General features: G+C 41.0%; 1 protein-coding gene and 5 non-coding genes across 13 annotated transcripts in view; 5 read left to right on the top strand and 1 right to left on the bottom strand.

The window, feature by feature from the left end:
• Positions 1-1,603: 1,603 nt before the first annotated feature.
• unm_hu7910 (un-named hu7910) overlaps positions 1,604-19,931 on the bottom strand; it is a 47,705-nt gene continuing 29,377 nt past the window's right edge. For 4 of the 8 annotated variants that reach the window (XM_044176112.1, XM_044176101.1, XM_044176103.1 and 1 more), the window contains 17 exons: positions 19,208-19,237; positions 19,073-19,105; positions 18,815-18,850; positions 17,974-18,021; positions 17,349-17,441; positions 14,701-14,742; positions 14,503-14,588; positions 14,115-14,201; positions 13,849-13,999; positions 12,207-12,343; positions 11,955-12,053; positions 10,843-10,932; positions 7,443-7,580; positions 7,205-7,340; positions 6,832-6,923; positions 5,455-5,588; positions 1,604-4,541 (listed from right to left, as the gene is read on the bottom strand). In XM_044176112.1, the coding sequence (XP_044032047.1) occupies positions 4,391-4,541; positions 5,455-5,588; positions 6,832-6,923; positions 7,205-7,340; positions 7,443-7,580; positions 10,843-10,932; positions 11,955-12,053; positions 12,207-12,343; positions 13,849-13,999; positions 14,115-14,201; positions 14,503-14,588; positions 14,701-14,742; positions 17,349-17,441; positions 17,974-18,021; positions 18,815-18,850; positions 19,073-19,105; positions 19,208-19,237 (1,583 nt within the window). In that variant the 3' untranslated portion in view covers positions 1,604-4,390. The remainder of the gene's footprint in view (positions 4,542-5,454; positions 5,589-6,831; positions 6,924-7,204; positions 7,341-7,442; positions 7,581-10,842; positions 10,933-11,954; positions 12,054-12,206; positions 12,344-13,848; positions 14,000-14,114; positions 14,202-14,502; positions 14,589-14,700; positions 14,743-17,348; positions 17,442-17,973; positions 18,022-18,814; positions 18,851-19,072; positions 19,106-19,207; positions 19,238-19,931) is intronic. The other 4 variants (XM_044176115.1, XM_044176104.1, XM_044176109.1 and 1 more) reach the window with 2 other exon arrangements.
• On the top strand, positions 8,019-8,092 carry trnai-aau. The gene has a single exon. It is a non-coding gene; the product is annotated as a tRNA-Ile (tRNA).
• Positions 9,761-9,834, top strand: trnai-aau. The gene has a single exon. It is a non-coding gene; the product is annotated as a tRNA-Ile (tRNA).
• Positions 12,862-12,935, top strand: trnai-aau. The gene has a single exon. It is a non-coding gene; the product is annotated as a tRNA-Ile (tRNA).
• Positions 15,055-15,128, top strand: trnai-aau. Its single transcript has one exon. It is a non-coding gene; the product is annotated as a tRNA-Ile (tRNA).
• trnai-aau lies at positions 16,250-16,323 on the top strand. The gene has a single exon. It is a non-coding gene; the product is annotated as a tRNA-Ile (tRNA).

Genomic DNA, 19,931 nt, shown 5'->3' with positions numbered 1-19,931 from the left:
ATAAATAATTAAATGCTGTTAAGTCATTTACCAAGAACCACCCCCCCACCCCCCACCCCCCCACCACCAAACATGCACTAGTTTAAGTTTCTTTCTGCTTTTCTCAGTTTTACATCATTTTAAACTGAATGTCTTTGGTTTTGGACTGTTTGTTGACATTTGAAGACGTCACCTTAGACTCTTAAAACTTGGGATGTTTTTGACATTTCATAGACTAAAGGATTAATTAGTCAATCAAAAAAACAAACAAACAAAAAAAATCCAAATTAATTGTAATAAAAATACAAGTTGAAGCCCTAAATATAACTGTGTTAGTGGCAAAACTCAGTTCAATGATTGAAACCAGGTGAATATTGAACTTGAAGCATCATGTTGCTCAGTGTCTGCTGGATGTGTAAATAAGCAACTGTTTGCTGACAAGTTCACGTTAACAACTTTAAACTGACCTTTAAATTTGAGGTGCAACAGAATGACAACACAAGCCATTTAATCCAGGACTAAAGACAAACCTTGTTGGTGAAACCCAGCCTTAAATGTTTGAAAGAGCATTTATTTTCAGTGTTTTCTGAGCTGTGAATCTAAAATCTAAATCTAAAGTTAGTTTCAGGTAACTGTGCGGTTCTGACATGGCGGCTTCATCACTACTTTAAATTCTTTATCTACTTGCTGGAGTATTATCCCCAACACACAGTATGATTCAAAATACTTTGAATTCAACCAAATGTTTGTCCGTAATTGACCTTAACGTCCCGAAATCTGAAAGAAAAAGAAGTTCAGTGGAGGTGGAAAATATTTCCACATCAGTTATCAAAGGACGGACGGACGGCGTAAAAGAAACTTCGTTTTGGTAGAATAATTTCACCTTTTTTCTTTCATGTAAAACAACAAAATCACTTCACGTTAGACCAACTTTGCACAAGCATTTCAAAATAAAAGCACCGCCACAAATCGGCAGATGCTATAACCGATCACATGCGCGGACATTTTAAAAACTGTTCTACCAGAGTGAAATGTTTCCTTCTGAAAAAGTATTATGCTGTGAAGAAACCACTGGATGCCAAATTATCACCTTTAACCTCGATTGCAGTGAAGGGAAAGATTGTTTTTATCGAATTTAACTTATTTGAAGATTGTATATTATTGTTATAAGTATTATTACACTGCAAAAAAGTGACACACTTGGCCAATCTTATCCTGAGATACTTGAAGTCAAATTATCTTCAGTTCCTGCCACGAAAATAATTTTAATTTCTGTCGGAAATCAGAAAATCTCAGAGCAACAATGACACACACAGGCGATTTGTGAGGAAAGTAAGAACATTTGCAGGTTGATAATTTGACTTCAAAAATATCTTGATGTAATGTGAATTATTTGTAAAATAATAAGGCGACTTGCCAAGTTTGTCATTATTTTTTTGCAGTGTGTTTGACTCATCATCAGGGCTACACTGAGCAGTGATCTGTAATGTAATGTACTTCCTTTCAATGAATGTATAGAAGTAAACATTTACACCAACATTTGATTGTGTGTTGTGTTTTATTTAACTGTGGGGATTTTATTTTGAAAGGAGACGTTAAAGGAACAGTTCACAAAAAAAACAAAAACAATAAAACATATTTATTTCTTTTGTGTGATCAGCTGAAGTTTGGAGACTTTTACACTGCAGCAGATGCTAAAAGTGTCAGAAAAACACCTTTTTCTGAACACAGTGAGACTTTTAATCACAATAGCTCAACTGAGAACTTAATTGTACTTGTACTTTCATTCGAAGTACAACTATCAACTGTTTACTTTCACGTGGTACAAGAAAAAGCTCTGTTTGGAGAGAAATGCAGCTGTTAAAGTGCTCACATCTTTTTTTGTGCATGTAATAGGTTTGCAAAGTGAAAAGTCCACCCCAAAGGGCGTTACCCTCTCCCACAGAAAACCCCGCACCTGAACTGCCTGAAAGCCTTTCCTTCCGTAACGTATCTACATCACTGTGTAACACGCGTCATAATGCACACACAAGTCCACCTAAATATGAAATTAAAATAACGTTAGATACCCTTCCAGGCAGCCAATGGGCATAAAGTTGTTACTGTGATGTAGAGACAGTGTTCAGTTAAAACCTTACGTATTAAAGATAAATTAGTTACAAATGAATAACTTCCCACTCTGAAGCGTCTCGCTCCAGTCTCGGTTGTGAAGCTGGTTCTGGTTGTTCTGCCGGTGTTTCGGTATCAGACTCGGGCTGAACCGAAGCCATAGTTACCGGTTTTGTTTTGAATCACACTGCGTTGCTCCCAAAAACTCCCAATAAAGATCGAACAGAAGTGCGACGCCTCACTCGGGAGCTAAGACAAGAGGTGCTGCAGCAATGAGCAGTGTGAGCAAAAATACGGTGTTATATGTCAACCCCAAAATAAAATTATGAACCTGAAAATGAGCATAATATGACCACTTTAAATATTTCAAAATGAAGGAGCTCTAAATCATCAAACCACATTCGGATGAATAAATGGTGGAAAACAAATATATTTAATTGTGTTTTGGGTGAACTGTCACTTTACATTAGGCAAAAATAGCAGCTACAGACAACAGTGATGACAGAATCCATCTGACTTTGTGGTTTATTAAAAAAAAAAAAAGTGCAACTGGAAACAATGTGCGAAAAAACAAAGACGACAAAACTCCGATACAGAGGGAGGGATAACTTTTCCAAAGATCAGTAAATTCACAAAGATGAAATAACGAATAAAGGAGGAGGAAATCCAATATTTTTCAAAGAGTCCAACACTGAGCCGAGTTTTGTTTAAATCTCCTAAAGTGTGACCTCTGACCTGTGAGTCACCACAAAGAAACAACACATGTAGCTCCTGCTGATTTAATCCAAACTCTTCTTGTACCTCAGTTAGCAGCTAGTTCAAAGGACGGCAGACGGCGGCCATGTGTGCGTCACCCTCAGATGCTCAAATTTCTTAAACGAAGAGTTTTACTCCAAGACGACATTTGAAAAACCAGCATCTACTCAGCGCTTCTATCCAGCTGGAATTAAATTTATACATTTAATTAGAAGTATACAATTACAGAGTCCTTTACATACATTAAGCAGTGGCTAAAACGGACCTTTTCATTTTAGGTTTCTACAATGTTTGAATGCTTTTTTCTACCATGAAAACTTGTCAGAGCCTTTGTTGTCTGTGAAGAAGTAAACTACAATCTTTTAAAGCCTTTTAGCTCCGCAGGTTGTGAGTGTTTGATTATGGGGGACAGATTCTGAGCTAGTGAACAAACTCTTTTTGCATTTGTGCTGAATTTTAAAACTCCACCGGTGATTTAAATGTTTGAACCTCCGTTGAAGGGTTTCCTGCTCAGTCACATTTCATCCGTCGATACCATTTAAAAACCTCAACGGAGGAAAACCCTTGAAATACAAACTGGAACGAACAAACACTGTCGCCTCATTAAGAACCAATCTGGATGTCAAAGAAACAAAAACACACACTTGTTTTGTGGCTGCGAGTTTTTTCTGTATTTTTTAAAAATATTTTTAATATAAATATCAATTTTATAACATCTTGTGTTTCCTTGTTACTGTGCAAAAGTTATGAAAAAGTGAAACCCCACTGGAAAAAACTGAAAAAATGCAGAGCGGTGAAGCTAAAATTAAGGCTTCTTTTCTTATTTCATGATCAGAGAATGAAAGAGCAACATTTCCACGACATTGTGGGAACTAGGCGTGAGACATTTTAAAGTGTAACGAAGGAGTTTCCCTCAATCTGTTCTACGTTTTAGTGTTTCAACACTCATTTCACAATTCATCTCCAAACACTGACAAAACGTAATGCTTTTTGATGGCGTGAAACACCTGAGAGCTGGTTTTGGGTTGAGGCTCGGTAACATCTCTACATTTGGAAAGAGAATCCGTTTTTCTCATTTTCATCATTTTTACAAAACACACCTGCAGATGAAATCCAACTTTCCAAAACATTTCCAGATCTAGAAAGTAAATGTTGAAATCCACGACTGTGGGAACCCTGAACCCGGTCCAAACGGGGTGAACCCGGGTTAATCAGGGCTGAGACAAGTACCGTATGTGTTCAGGTTGTTTTTTGGTGAAAGGTTGTAAAGTCAGTAGTAACTTGTGTTTCATTTCCATGCTTCAGTCTGATGGTTTGATCCTTCGACAGTCTTCGACAATTTTAGTAGTTTATCCACAAAAAAAAAGCAAAAAACAAATCACCGGTCGGTCCGTCGCTCAAACTTGCCACGTGTTTCTTCTCAGACTCGGACAGTCGGTGTTTTTAGCAGTTTATCCAGTCCGGTAAGTCTGTCAAACTGTTCTTACCAGGGCTGAGGTCCGGGTCCGTCCGCCTGTTTCCTGGTCCTCGGTGTGTTCGGGTTGATCTAAATCGGGCTCAGAGTCTGGCGCTGGTACGGCGTTAACTCGGGGTGCCAAACGTCCACGATGAAGATGAGGCGGTAACTGTCGGCGTCCTGCCAAACCTCGTGCTCGAAGGAGTCGTCGAAGATGAGGACTTTACCCTCCTCCCATTCCCTGCGACACAGCACATGAAGAAGAACGAGAGGTTAGCAGAGAGGAAGAGGAAAGAGGAAGAGGTGTCTTTACAACAACTGGCCGGGCCAACTGGATTTCATTTCAGAAACAAGGAGAGGTGATGAGACGAGAGGAGAGGAGGAGAAACAAGGAGAGGTGATGAGACGAGGAGAGGAGAGGAGGAGAAACAAGGAGAGGTGATGAGACGAGGAGAGGAGAGGAGGAGAAACAAGGAGAGGTGATGAGATGAGGAGAGGAGGAGAGGAGGAGAAACAAGGAGAGGTGATGAGATGAGGAGAGGAGAGGAGGAGAAACAAGGAGAGGTGATGAGACGAGGAGAGGAGAGGAGGAGAAACAAGGAGAGGTGATGAGACGAGGAGAGGAGGAGAAACAACGAGAGGTGATGAGAGACGAGAGAGAGGAGAGGAGGAGAAACAAGGAGAGGTGATGAGATGAGGAGAGGAGAGGAGGAGAAACAAGGAGAGGTGATGAGACGAGGAGAGGAGGAGAAACAAGGAGAGGTGATGAGACGAGGAGAGGAGAGGAGGAGAAACAAGGAGAGGTGATGAGATGAGGAGAGGAGAGGAGGAGAAACAAGGAGAGGTGATGAGACGAGGAGAGGAGAGGAGGAGAAACAAGGAGAGGTGATGAGATGAGGAGAGGAGGAGGAGAGGAGAGGAGGAGAAACAAGGAGAGGTGATGAGACGAGAGGAGAGGAGGAGAAACAAGGAGAGGTGATGAGACGAGGAGAGGAGAGGAGGAGAAACAAGGAGAGGAAAGATTAAAAAAAGAAAAACCGAAAGTTACTACAAAAAGGAAACAAGTAAAAGAGGAGACAAAGAGGAGGAGAAAGAAATGGAAAGAGGAGGATGAGGAGGACAGCAACGAAAAGGGATGAAGATGAGCGTGGCACCTGGTCTGGTCGGTGCAGCGGATCCTGCAGCCCTGTTTGGGGATGACGAGGCCGAGGTGCATCCTCAGTCTGCAGTTAGTGGGACCAGTATGAGGCCACACATGAGTACCGGGCTGCATCACAGAGAACTTAATCTGAACACACACACACACACACACACACACACACACGTATTAAAAAGGAAAACGTAAACAGATTAAAAGCAGCCGACCTCACACCATCAGATTATCACTTATTTATCGGTCGTATCGTTACTAAAGTGACTCCGTAATCAGATCCGAGTTATTTTAAGAAGTTTCAAACTGTCCTGGTTCAGACGGTAAAAGCGCAGATTTGATTTTACACTCAAGCCGAAGAGTTTCTGGATATTTTTAGCAATGAAATCCTTAAAATCAGCACACGGACACGTCTAACAGCAGACGAAACATGTTGATACCACATTGGCCCAAACACGAGAGGACCCTGATTATAAGACAGCCCCCGTTTTCAAACACCTGTTTTTGGAAAAACACTTTTTGCAGATTCAAAAACACTTCCAGACTAGTTCTGCTGGGAACGTTTCCAGAGATGCTGTCAGTCCCGAGAGTCCTCATCCCTGAAGAATGAAACATGAAAATACTTCTATCAAAGCAGAGCGCAACAGGACGGGTCTAAGTCCTAAAATACCCATGAGCCTCAACTGTTGTTGCTATGGAGAAGAAGCCAGTCAGAGGTGTGATTTCAAAACGCTGCATTGTTGAATTTGTGAACAAAATGTGCCGCTACAGTGGCTGAAACCACTCGAAACTGATCCAGAATCCAAAGGAAACTGATTTACGCTTCTACCTGCCATTAAAGGCGCCTGTAACAACATTTAAAGCTCTGCGATTGGATGTTTCTCGCCGCAAAGCACCTTGGGAGTCGTAGTTAACGAGTCCACGGGCTTGTACCTTTCACTTTGTATCAAAGAACCAGATATTTTCTGATGCAGTTGTTCATCTTTTGTACCGATGATTCAACCAGGAGAGTTTCACATCCATCCAAGCCGTAGAAGTAACATCGTCTATGAGAGAAATGTATGGGATTTTAACTTCCAGGGGCTCCTCCCCCCCTCGCAACTCTACTGTAGCTTCAGCTGGGTGAACTAAACACTTTTAGGGCTGATTAACTCATAAAGACAGACAACAACCCATAATGCAACGCTCTCTTAAGGAGCCGGCGTTACACTGGTACCCTCTGCATTCACAGGGAATATCTGCTGTTGTGAATATGTAGTTGTCTAGTCCTTGAATATAACACGACCTCACTTTTTCAAACATCATTTCCAGAAAGAAAAAGGTCTCCTATATGTGAGGCAGTACGGTATATCTGTCAGTGTGTGTGTGTGTGTGTGTGTACCTGTCCTCTCTTGCAGCCTGTAGCTTCAGGGTATCTCTCCAGCAGCGAGCAGGTCTTTGGGACGCCCTGACAGGCATTTCCAGCTTTTTTCCCTAAACGCACAAAGTAAAGTCAAACCTCAACAATTATATTTTTATTATCAATTAGTCATTCTATAAAATGTCAGAGAAGCTCCATGAGAGCAAGGTGATGTCTAAGTCCATTACAATGACATAAAACAAAGAAAAAACAGTAATTAATCTCATTTGAGAAACTGGAACCAGCAAATGTTTGACGTTTTTTTCTTGATAAACGACTTTTCTTTGAAAAAATTGACGACAAACACACACACACATATATATATATATATATATGTGTATATATGAGTGTGTACCTTGTTGCCAGAGTGTGTATTGGCCCCACTCTCCTTTCTCTCTCAGGTTCTCCTCCTCGGGTATGAACGATCCGGTGTTTTGGTCCATCACAGCCAGAGCCTCGTCCCTGATCGTCTTCCAGTTCCTCTCCAACGTCTAAAGATACACACAGCTCCAATTTTAAAAATGTTACAGAAAAAAAAAAAAACCCTGCCTTGTACACATAAATAAATAAATACACACACTCTGACACCTTACCTTGACCAGATCGGTGTATCCGGTCTCTTTAGGCGTCCACCAGGGCTGAGCCTTCAGTCCGTCCACGTTGTACAGCGATCTCTGCCACACCGAGGCAAAATGGCCGCGTTTGTGACCCAACTCATACCAGTGATAGGCCTGGAGAGAAAGAGACGAAGAATACGGTGTATAAAGCAAGACATGCTTTTAGAGAGTTAACAGAGATGTGGGTGATTTTAACAAGGCTGATGGGATAAGTGCTGTGTGTGAGGTACGAATAAACTACACTGTATTAATGAGTTCACAGTGGGCCGTGTCTTTTATCAATTAACCTGCTGATTATTTTCTCCATCAGAGCACCAGGTGACGTCATCGAATGTCTTGTTTTATCCGACTGCAACCCAAAAATATTTAGTTTCCTCTAATCTTAGATCGAGCAACAAATACTCACATTTGAGAACCAGCAACGAGAGAATGTTTTACATTTAAATAATTAAAATTAATATCAAAATTATTTAATTGAATTAGTTGCCTAATTATTTTCTTGTTCTTCTTCTGTTTCTTAATTGAACCAATCATTCTGAACACAGAGCATGTGGCCGGTTAGCTCAGTTGGTTAGAGCGTGGTGCTAATAACGCCAAGGTCGCGGGTTCGATCCCCGTACGGGCCAAACTGCTTCTTATGTCAACACACACTGCCCCGAAACATTCTTCATTCCTTGTTCGAAGAAGTCTAACGTCTATTTGAGATCTTTCAGATGCGTACACATGTACCAACATCCAAAAGACTGAGACAGCGTTAAATAAATCATCAATATCGAGAGGAAAACAGAACAACAAAGAATCAGGCTGAAATCCTTTACTGGTCACAATACAGCAAACTATTTCATTCTGGCCAGATACTCTTAAACAACAAATAGTGATATCACCTGACATTTAAAAAGGGCCACACATGCCTCAGCTCTGTTTATCCTACAACAGCCTGTCAGCTCAGTTGGTTAGAGCAAAGCGCTACTAATACCATGGGTTCACTCCCCCGTACGGGCCAACCATTCTGCGTAGAGTAAACTTTAAAGTCTAATCACAATCCTGACTTTCACATACAGGTTCAAAGTCCAACAGAGGCTTTGTATGTCAGAAGTAAAAATCAGTAATTAGGCCAAAATCTTTTTCCAATCAGGAAACATTCATCAAATTCTAACACTACTTGTTCCTTTACACAACAACAAGTAATAATATCTGTGTAAAAGTCTGAGGAGGAGGTTATTATATAATAATATTATCAGCTCATGCTCATATGCAGAAGTCTGTTAACAAAACACACACACAGGGGTTATAGTAGGAGAATCGAACATCAGCACTGTAAGAGGAAAAAACCTTTCATCTTTAGACTATTTGCACCAACTATGTCAGCTTTCTCTTTTATTCTCTGTGTTTTATATTCAACACAGTGTGTCAAGAGCCCTAAATGCTCCAGAAAGCTTAAATTCGCCGTCACTGAAGAGAAGGAGAGAAAGCGTGAGGAAGCGGGTCTAAGGAAGAGACTTCAGGAGAAGAGAGGAAGAGAAGAAAAAAGACAAACAAGTCGACCGGAAGAGAGGAGTCGAAGCTTTCTGAGAAACAGTGATGAACATTCAAACTTACAGCTCATACGTGCTTTTTTCTTGGCTGCTCCCAGATTTCATTGCAGCACACTGAATTATTGGAAAGTCCAGCAGAACAACATGAGGGAGGTCTGGAGCGGCATGAAGAGAGTCACTGGCTTCAGAGGAGCTGAAGGCAGCGTGGACAGGGCCAACGAACTTAATCTGTTCTTTAACAGATTCGACACACCGGCTCCTGCTCACCCCCTCTAACTCAGCTGCTGCCGGCCCTCAGACTCCTCTGAGTCCACTGCTCCCCCCTCAACCGGCTCTCAGGCTAACGGCCCTCTCCAGACCGACGACTCCCCCCCTCCCACCTGTAACTTCTGCTGTGTGCCTGACTGCTGCCCAGGTGAGAGGACAGCTGATGAAACTCCACTCAAACAAGGCTGCAGGCCCCGATGGCGTTAGCCCCGGGGTGCTAAAAGCCTGTCCCCCCCCAGCTATGTGGAGTCCTTCAACATGTCTTCAACCTGAGCCTGAGTCTCCAGAGGGTCCCTGTTCTGTGGAAGACATCTTGCCGCGTCACAGTGGCTCCAAGGACTACAGACCGGTGGCACTGACCTCCCACATAATGAAGACCCCGAAGAGACTAGTGCTGGAACAGCTGCGGCCCATGGTCAGGCCCCTCCTGGACCCCCTTCAGTTCGCCTACCAGCCTGGCTGGGAGTGGAGGACGCCATCAACTTATTCAAAGGCCGGTTAGCTCAGTTGGTTAGAGCGTGGTGCTAATAACGCCAAGGTCGCGGGTTCGATCCCCGTACGGGCCAAGCATAAAGCTTTTGAAGCAAAACTCCACACAGCATTATGAACTCTCATCAGAGAACTTGGAAAATCAAGTCTGCACTATGCGAATGGTATGTCGAGCACACAGTGAAGACCAACAATCAAAACAGAACAAACATTAATCGAGTTCTGGCAACACTTGTTAAAATGAAGCCATCGTATGTTGCATGTGTCAAAGATTTTCCCTCTCCGATTGTGTCATTTAAATAATCTTTAGAGGTTGTAGAAGTGAAAGTATCCAGTTTTGTGTTTGTTTTTATAAAAAACTAGCAAAGATTGAAGGAAAGTCATAAAAATACACTGTTTTCTGAAGAATGCGAGAAATGTTTTGTCTTCTTTTCTATCCTGTAAATCACCTTGGAGTTCCCTGTGGAGTTTTAGACCTCTGGTAGCACTATGGTGCTGTTATTCTACGAGTGGGTCTCCGTTTTCTTTATCTCATGACACGATACACAGTCCTACCAATGGTGCCACACTGTTCCACTGATCGACGCCAAGATATGCTGCAATGCCGCAACAAAGACAGGGAAGAAGAAGACTGCAAGCTAGTAAACATGGACGTAAACGAAGCTGGAATTGAAATACTTACGGCTTTGCAAATGTTTTATGAGGAAGGAAATCCATTAGCTGTACAAGCTACAGCCAGGAGACATGATGTCTTTGTGAATGTTGACAATCTCTTATGTCATCTCTGCGGATAATGCACAGGTGCTTCTGTCCAGGGGGCTTACGAGATAGCAGAAACACCTGAGAGTATGTTTCAATACAATCCAAAAGTAAAGTGTTGTGTTTCACTTGAGGTAAATGGTTACAGTTGAGTTCTCATCAGAGCTTTTGGCTCCACCTTGTGGCCAGCAGACATTATTGACTGTTTTTGTTAAAAGCTCGTCAGCGACTTAGTTTGTAAAACATCGTTCAACATCTATGTTTGAAACTAAATGACGCACCTACCAGGTAAGTAGCCATGACTTGTGTATGTGTGCGTTACTCACGCTACTGTCTCCGACCCTCTGCAGGGCGTCACCCAGGTGGAAATAAAAACGCCCGTCATCTGTCCCCGGTTCACCGGACTCCAAACCCTCCTGGAGAGAGACAGATTAGCAGAGTTGTTTTTTGGAAAGTGATGTTAGTTTGAGGGTTACAACTTGGTTAGGAGGCTAGAGGATGTATCGTTTCAGTCCGTGGGTTTACTTGAACTTTAGTAAACAGGTTACTGTCGGCTTTTTGCATAAATCCGATTTCTTAAAAGTTATTTATATAAGAAACCTGGTTTCTGTAATCTGGGTAGGGAATTAGAAAAACCTGATTTTCCAGATAGATTTGTCCTGGAGAAAAACATTACCGGGCTTGTAATCGGCTTTTTACATGTACACATATGCAGGACAAAGACCGTGCAATATTTAGTTTTCCCATGTTAGTTTTTCCTATTTATTGACATTGATATTATATACCTCCATTACTGCTGTGCAATATCTTAATAATCTCAATAAGCTACACTTAACTTCCACTGCTTATTACTTATTTTATTACATTGTATTATCAACCGATAAACCCACTTGGTACTTCACACTTATTTTATCTTATACTTATACCCACCTGGTACTTAATTTATTTTCTGACCTGTTTTTATAGTGTTTTATAGTGCATCATATTGTTTGCTAGTACTTTCTCCTGTGTGCACTGACGTAAAGGCGAGCTGCTGTAACAAAGAGTTTCCCTACGGGGATCAATAAAGTATTTCTGATTCTGATTCACACTTGTAAAGTATCACTGTGACAGCTGATAGCAATTAAAATAAATTAATTCAATGTCCAACTAAAACTGAAACTGACATTATGTAGGCTCTGTAAACTAATAAAATAAAAAGTCGGAAAGCAGTTAAAATAAGCAAGCCACAGCTCCAACATAAGGGGGGAGGGGAGACGTGATTACTGACCTGCTGCACGTACATGCAGATTTACAGTTACCAGGTTACTACAGTGCATGTAAACGGGTTCTCCGTCTTCCAGTAACCTGGTGTCTTGTGTGGACGTAAATGTGCTGAATGAAGGTCCTCACAAGTATACCTATGACCATGTAAATGTGTGTGTGTGTGTCTGTTTACCTTCAGGTATGGTATACTCTCTGCGATCTTGTTCTCTGACTTCAGGATGAAGCCGTAGTGAACTTTAGCGAAGCCATTGCCGGGGGCTACCGCCAGAACCTGTGGGTGAAGCACAGAGGTCGGACAACCAATCAGAGATAAAGACAGTGGAGGTCTTTACCAGCAGAACACCGCTTCAGCTCCTACAGACGCCACGTCACTCAAGAAACGTGAACGGACGCGTGCTTGGTAAAGCTAACAGCGTCCACACACCTCTTCATAGACCTTCTTGGCGCCCTTGTTGTCTCCTAGCAACAGGTGGGCGACGCCCAGGTCGTTCTTCAGACCGATGTCCTCTGGAAAGATCTGACACAACTTCTCCAGAGTCGCCAGAGACCCACGCATCCGACCTGAGAGACAGAGAGAAAATCGTATACGAGCAAAGTCAGCTATTAGTGTTTCAGTCAAAAGATTTGAATCTCAGCGGGTATTATCCTGAAAATACTACCAGCAATATTATATTTTAATTATATTACATTATAAGTGATCAGTCTGTTGCCCCGGTGCATGCAGGGAAGCTTTCCCGCACGCCGACTCCAGCAACACTACAGAATCTTAACCTCGCTGTGACGTTTTAACTCTTTATCTTCTTGGTTTCTACGTTTCTCAACAACAAATAACTCTATAAAAAGGCTGCTTGGGATTTCAAAAGGATGTTTTTGACCATATGTGGCATTCTGGGGACCAACCAGCTTTTAAGGTAACATCATTCACTCACTAAACACTTCAGTGTACAGCGGCGTCTCATCACAGATCAAGAACTCAGCAAATCTACCAACATGCAGTGAGACTTATGCAGAGTTACTTGTCAGGCTAAAAGCATACATTGATGAAATTCTGAAAACACTTGAAAATCAGCGTTGACGAAGGCCGGTTAGCTCAGTTGGTTAGAGCGTGGTGCTAATAACGCCAAGGTCGCGGGTTCGATCCCCGTACGGGCCAAATGGCTTTTAAGTACGAACTCACTACCAGTCATCTGCCTGAACACACATTTTCATTCCAAATGCTTTAAGGTAGAGATCACTATAAGTCATCTGAGACTGAACACACACCATTTCAATGCAAATTTCTCCCATTAAGGTAGAGATCAGATAAAAGATGTGCACTCTCCTCAAAGGACAGAGCCTTTAAAGCCATTACAGTAAAGTTTGGAGTCGAAGCACAAAGTCACAACTTCCAAAATCGAACCTCCTTCCCTACGCAGACATTTGGTGTCTTATCACATATCAATAATGTAGTAAATCTAGTGTGTATGTCGGCTGATGAGTACCAAGAAATTGCAGTACAGAAATGCCAAAATAGGTTTGAGGTAATTTAGAAACACTGTCACCATTACATGTCTGTACTGACAAGCTGATTTTTACACTGCAAAAAATATAAATCTGTGCAAAAGTGTTTACCCCCTTCCTGATCTTATTTTTTTGCATGTTTGCAGTTGTTGCAAGAGTGCAACCAGTTAGGGTTCAGGATGAGTAGGTTTGGATTTTGTTTTCCTTAATAATAACAACCTTCATTTAAAAACTGCAGTTGCTTGTTTATCTTTGACTAATATTTAAATTTGTTTGATGATCTGAAACATGCAAAAAACTGTGACAAACATCAGGAAGGGGGCAAACTGCTTTTAATATATGTAAGTTGAATGATGTCTAATTGAGAACGCAGAGTAACGTTAGACAACATGTCTGACCTGCTTCTGCTGTCTTTTTCTTTCATGAGACAGGATTCATTTCAGAGTTGAACCTCGTTGGAAGTGTTAAGGAAACAGGTCATTTACACAACGAGGTGCATTTCTGAAGTTTTGTAGCTCACAGGGGGTTAGTAGTAGTAGTTGTAACAGCTGTAGTATTCGTGTTACCCAGGAACTGCTGTCTCTCAGCTCGTCTCTTCAGTGCGGCTCTCAGGAGGTCAGAGGTCACATCAGGAAGCTCAGCAGCATCTCTGTAGCTGTTGATGGCTCTCTGCAGCATGTCGTTACTACGCAGCTTCTCAGCCAGGTCGTCCTCCACCTGCCACACACACACACACACACACACATATATATATGTAGTGACTCCTTGTCAACATATTATTGTATTGTATCAGTGCAGTACCAGTTCACAGTACTGCAGTACTGTGCAGTACCTGGGCTTTTCCGTAGCGAGCGCGGGGGCTCTGCGGATGCTGCTGTACCAGCGACTCAAACGCTCTCAACGCCTCCTCCAACTTACCCTGATAGAAACAGAGGACCGATAAATAAAGACATTAATGACGTAATAAATCCATCAATTATAAACATCTCATTTCATCAGCCTCATTTTAGCTCAAACTATCAGGAAGACAATTTCATAAAAGACTGATTTTACAGCATGATGCCACCATTAAAAAGACTTTGTACAGAGAGGATGAAAGGATCCAGATACAAACAATAAACAATACAGGGAAATAAATACTGTAAGTGTTACGTATGTTCTCTGGATAGCAATACAAGCTAAATGCACAGTGACTGTAGGTGTCTGTGTCACGTCTGTACCTTCTTGCGAAGCTTTTCTGCAGCGTCGATTTCTGCTTTAATGGTTTTATCAAACTTATTCAACAATTTTGGTTTCTTCTTCTTTGCTGGAGGAGAGAGAAGACATGATAAAATAAAATAAAAAGAAAGAGAACAATCAGAGAAATAAGATGCTAGAAGCTATGCATTGTTCACCTGTTTCTTTAAATCAGTTTTTACCTTTCTCTTTGAGCTTCTCCTCGGCCTGTTTCCTGGTTGTTCCTGTGACGCAGGCGAGGAGACAGACTTTAACGTTCGATACTCACAGCGTTCAAAGACGGACACGAATTTGGTTTGGCAACATCAGTGAAAAGAAAAAGGAGGGAACGATCATCCCTACGTCAGAAGAACTCTATTGCTACTCTATTGTTTGGAGCCTAATGAAAGAACATGAGACTGTGCATGCAGAGTTATGTAAAAAAGTCTTCATTGTCAGGTGTACGACAAAGAATACTGTAACACCACACACGCCACAGCCGTCCTTTATCTACTACTGTAAATCTTCTGCCAGCTGTTGTAAAAACAGGGATTTATGGCCGATTAGCTCAGTTGGTTAGAGCGTGGTGCTAATAACGCCAAGGTCGCGGGTTCGATCCCCGTACGGGCCACGCAGCTTTTAAGTCAGAACACACTACCAGTCATTTGAGATCAGATAAAAGATGTGCACTCTCTACAAAGGACAGAGCCTTTAAAGTCATTACAGTAAAGTTTGGAGTCTAATCACAAAGTCACAACTTCCAAAATCTGAATTGGACTTTGCATGCTGGGTCATGTAAAAGAATCTTACAATGGGATCGAACCTCATTCCCTCCTTCTACGCAGACGTTTGGTGTCTTATCACATATCAATAATGTAGTAAATCTACTAACTTCTGATCAAGACCTTTCGTGCACAGTTATGTAAAAAAACGCGTTAATCCCGTTAATATGTATCTTGGTCACAATTCTTAAAAAAAAAACAAATCTAAGGGATATTTGGCGATAAGTTAATCAAGTCAAGACTCATAAAGTTTGGGGAGTTTGTTTTTCTTTCAATAGTGAAGCCTGGAGTATAATCAGAAATTGAGAAAGAAGCAAATCTACCAGCATCCTTGCATGCAAAGTTCTGTAACAAACAGCGCACACAAAAGGCAATACACAGATATCCTTTACAGACGAGAAAACATTAATCAACTTTAAAAACAGAAACAAGAATCTGAAATAACAAAAGCAACTAACAACAAGACTCTGCGACTGCTTGCACAGTGTCCATGGCACCTAAAGGTTGTAATATTCATGACATTCAACAGTAAGAAATGCATTAACTTATCATGAAAAAGGCCCTGAAGGAAAGGCCATGTGTTCATTACAGTCCCTAACAAATGTTATTGAACTCTGTAGTTACGGAGATTTGTTGCAGTGGACCGACGTCATCATTCTCGGGCGCCAGCACTCGCAGCAGTGAATAAAGAAGTGTTGACGTGTACTGGTCAGCTCCCAGCGAGAAGGTGCCGAAGTATAAATCCTAAACACTGATGGCAAAAGGTGGAATAACTGTCGTCTCGCTACTGGCCAGTAGATGGCGGCGTTTTTCTGCTGCTGACAGAGGGGCTTTGATGTGTGTGTGTTTGTGTGTGCAGCGGTTTGTTGTAGTACTACTATACACTGCACTAATGGTCACAGAAGCTGCAGCCATGTATGTCCACAACTTATCACCTTCCACTGAGGATGAGTGCCAATGCTGCTTCCATGGCCGGTTAGCTCAGTTGGTTAGAGCGTGGTGCTAATAACGCCAAGGTCGCGGGTTCGATCCCCGTACGGGCCACACACAGCTTTTGAGTCAGCACTTGAAGTTTGTTTCAACAGCGAAGTCTGGAGTATAATCAGAAGCAAATCTACCAACATCCCACAATCTGTGTAAAGAAAATCTAACAATATCTCCTGTCTGTCCAATCATAGGTGAAATCATATACTCTCACTGAGTATACACAGTGATTATTTGGCGTTTATATTCCATCCTACGAGCAATGTCTGTGTATGTGTGTCCACAGTTTTACATGACACATTTCAATGATTTTATACATTTTCACTGCAACAAAAATAATGAATTCCTGAGAAATGTGACTCACATTGCATTTTCCAATGTTATCACTACAACTTCAATATTTGTTGTTTTTTGGGAGGAATGAAACAATAAGAATGACTTGCAGTTTCTCAGCTGTAATAAAACTTTACAATATACTTTGATATACTTCTATTAGGACAAATTTTATATTAATGCAACAGTGTTTTAATATATTATTATTCAATACCCTTCACTTGGGTGCCCACAGGAGGAGTTATAGTTGTTAACAAATACATCAATAAACACATAAATCTTCTTACAACATACATTATAGTGTGCTATAAACCATTTGTTATTTTTTAATGAAATGTTTATATAGTGCTTATAAATGCTGAATATGGGGACTAAAAATAAAGTGCTGCCCAACACACTTTAATACCCCTAACTGAAAGTGTAGACTCAGTACCACTGTATATACTGCAAACTAAGCAGAAAATTACTCAGATATGTAACAGAGTTTGTGCTGAAAAGTAAACACACTTCAGTTTCAGTGCAAAGCATCACCACTAAACTGACCTGAGACTGCAGAGTTAAATATGAGACTCACTGTGACTGTCATATCTTGAGCATTGCTACACAAATAAATGTTTGCATGGATACTTAAATGTTTACTTATACTAAAAACTTATTTGCATGTTTGGTTTTTATGTTGTCGTGCTTTTGAGCATCTTGACCAGGCCAGTGTGTGTGTGTGTGTGTGTGTGTGTGTGTGTGTGCGCGCTCACCCTCTGGACCGCTCTCCGTCTCCCTGGGTGTTTCACTCTGTGGTTCTGGTTCTACTGGTGGTCCGGACTGGTTCTCTGCTTCTACAACTGGCTCTGACAGGAGATAAGCAATACTTCAGCGTTTATGAGTTCCATGACTTTTCCATGACTTTCCAGAGCAAAGTCAGAGCACTTCCAGGACATAAAACGTTCTCTCTTCCATGTTTGCGGATGTTGTTTTCTGGTTTGTTTTTTCCAGAAAACCACCTTCTAAATTCCTTTAAAATGAATCATCAACATTCACTGATGTTAGCGGACTTTCCAAAATACTTAATATCAAATTCTCCTGCTTTCTCTGTCTGGAATACACATTTCAGGGAATTACCATCCCTAGTAGAGTGTAAAAACTCAGTGCGGAGCTGGAAAGAGATGGACAGACACGCAAATACAAGACACGAAACACAACCGAAAAATCTTTCTAGTCAGTGTAAAACCAAACAACACCAACTTCATCCAAAAATGATCAAAAAACAATCAGTTAAGTAGTAGTGTGTATAGGAAAAGCAGCATTTTCTAGATTTCCTGAACTGTATTATCGACCAACATAAAGAATGACCCACATTTAAGACTCTTCTAGATACTGTACCTGCTTCCTGTGTGACTTTGGAGCTTGTCAAGTATTGTCCAGACTCCACTACAGAACAAACAGTAAAAGAAAAACACTATCAAGGCTATTATTATTATCATTATCACATACAACACACTCCACAACACGTATTATCAGAGCGATAAAGCTCGCAAACGTTGATATCAGTGATAACGCTGGATAAGGCTTTTATCCAGAGCTGTGAAACAAGTTCACAACACTACTAGTGCTTTGATGTTGCTGCCTGTGAGATAAAACATTTTCTATTTGTTTCCTTTCTTCTTTCAACCTGCATTTAAGCAAACACGGCTGAACAAAACGCACAAATTACAAGAATATTTCAACATTTTGGAAAATACTTTTTTTTGCTTTTTTGCCAAGAGTTAAATTAGAATATTGATGCCACTCTCATGTCTGTGTGATCAATATGAAGCTATGGCCAGCAGCCAGTAGTAGGCTTAGCTTAGCATAAAGACTGGAAACAGCTAGCCACCTCTGAGCTTACTAACGAACACATTATATCTCGTTTGTTTAGCTTCCTGCTGGTTGCTTCCTCACGGTGACAAGACTCCAGAAACAGAAGTAGTACAGCACATAACCCCCCGTGTAAAACTGCAGTTCAGTAAGAAAGCATATAAGCGTTTTTCACAAGTGTCGAACTTTTCCTTTAACAAACTAAACTGAACCAAACAAAGCTAACAAATAAACTAAACCAAACATCACCATATCAAACCTAACAAACTAAAAGATACAAATGAAAGTGAACCCAACCACATCAAACTAAACCAAACTGAGTTTTACATCATTGCCGTGTGTTTTTAACCCTGACAGTGTGACTCACCTACACTCTCCTCTGGCAGCTGCTCCTCCACCAGAACTGCAACAGGAAACACAGCAAACACTTCAGTGTTTATCTGTGTCTTTACTGCTTCACCACCAACATACTAAAGTCTTAATGTAAAAATCAGTTACTACTACAGCTACTCTAATTACTACTACTGCATCACTTACTACTACAGCCTCTACTACTGTTACTACGACCGCTACTTCTTCTACTACAGCTAATAAATCACATGCCATCCTGAGTTAAATGTCTCACCTCCAGTTGTGTCTATGGTGTCGGCTTGATCCTCTGAAAAAACGGAGATAAAAAAAACCAACCAGGAGCGAATTATTATGAAAATTACAGACATTTAGTAAAAGCAGAGGGCAGAGAAACAGACACTTTACTCACCGTAAGGATGTAGGCTGTCTCGAGGATCATCTGTAACAGACACAGACATTTAGATGTATAAGTAACTGTTTATCACACTCTCACAACAGCTTAATGGCTGATGATGACAGAAAGTCCTCAGGAGGACTGTGGTCAAAAAAACTAAAAGGTTTGCATCTGAAAATCATTCGAAACACAGTGATGCTGGTTCTCATGTAATATTGAAAACACAATCATGGGTTTTAAAATACAGTAAGTCACTTAAAGTTTGACAAAAAGACACTTTTACAGACTGGGTGTATGGAGAGATACTGCAGGCCGCATGCAGAGTCTCAAGTACTTGTTCTTTTTCTGAATTCACACAAAAAATTGAAGCTTGAAGTTTGGGAAAATAGGAATTGGGCAATTGTTAGAAAACAAGGATTAAATAATGAGTGACTCTTTCTTGGAGTATTAAAATATCTGTTATTTATGATAATTTAGCATGCAGCGCTGGCTGATTCAATGGCAGTGGTGGAAGAAGTATTCAGATCTTTCACTACCACAGTGTAGTGCATTCAAAATCTTACTGAAGTAAAAGTATATGTACTTACTTTTTTATCATATAAATATACTTCAAGTACCGAAAGTAAAAGTACTCATTATGCAGATCGACCCATTTCAGAACAATATATATTTTATCACTGGATTATAAGTAGTGATGCATTCATGTGTTCATCACTAATGTAAAGGTGGATCTAATTTC

This window comes from Siniperca chuatsi, linkage group LG19, assembly GCF_020085105.1.
Source record: "Siniperca chuatsi isolate FFG_IHB_CAS linkage group LG19, ASM2008510v1, whole genome shotgun sequence".
In the NCBI taxonomy this organism is placed as follows: domain Eukaryota; kingdom Metazoa; phylum Chordata; class Actinopteri; order Centrarchiformes; family Sinipercidae; genus Siniperca; species Siniperca chuatsi.
Note: the sequence above shows the minus strand (reverse complement) of the source record. Positions and strands in the feature narration are given on the sequence as shown.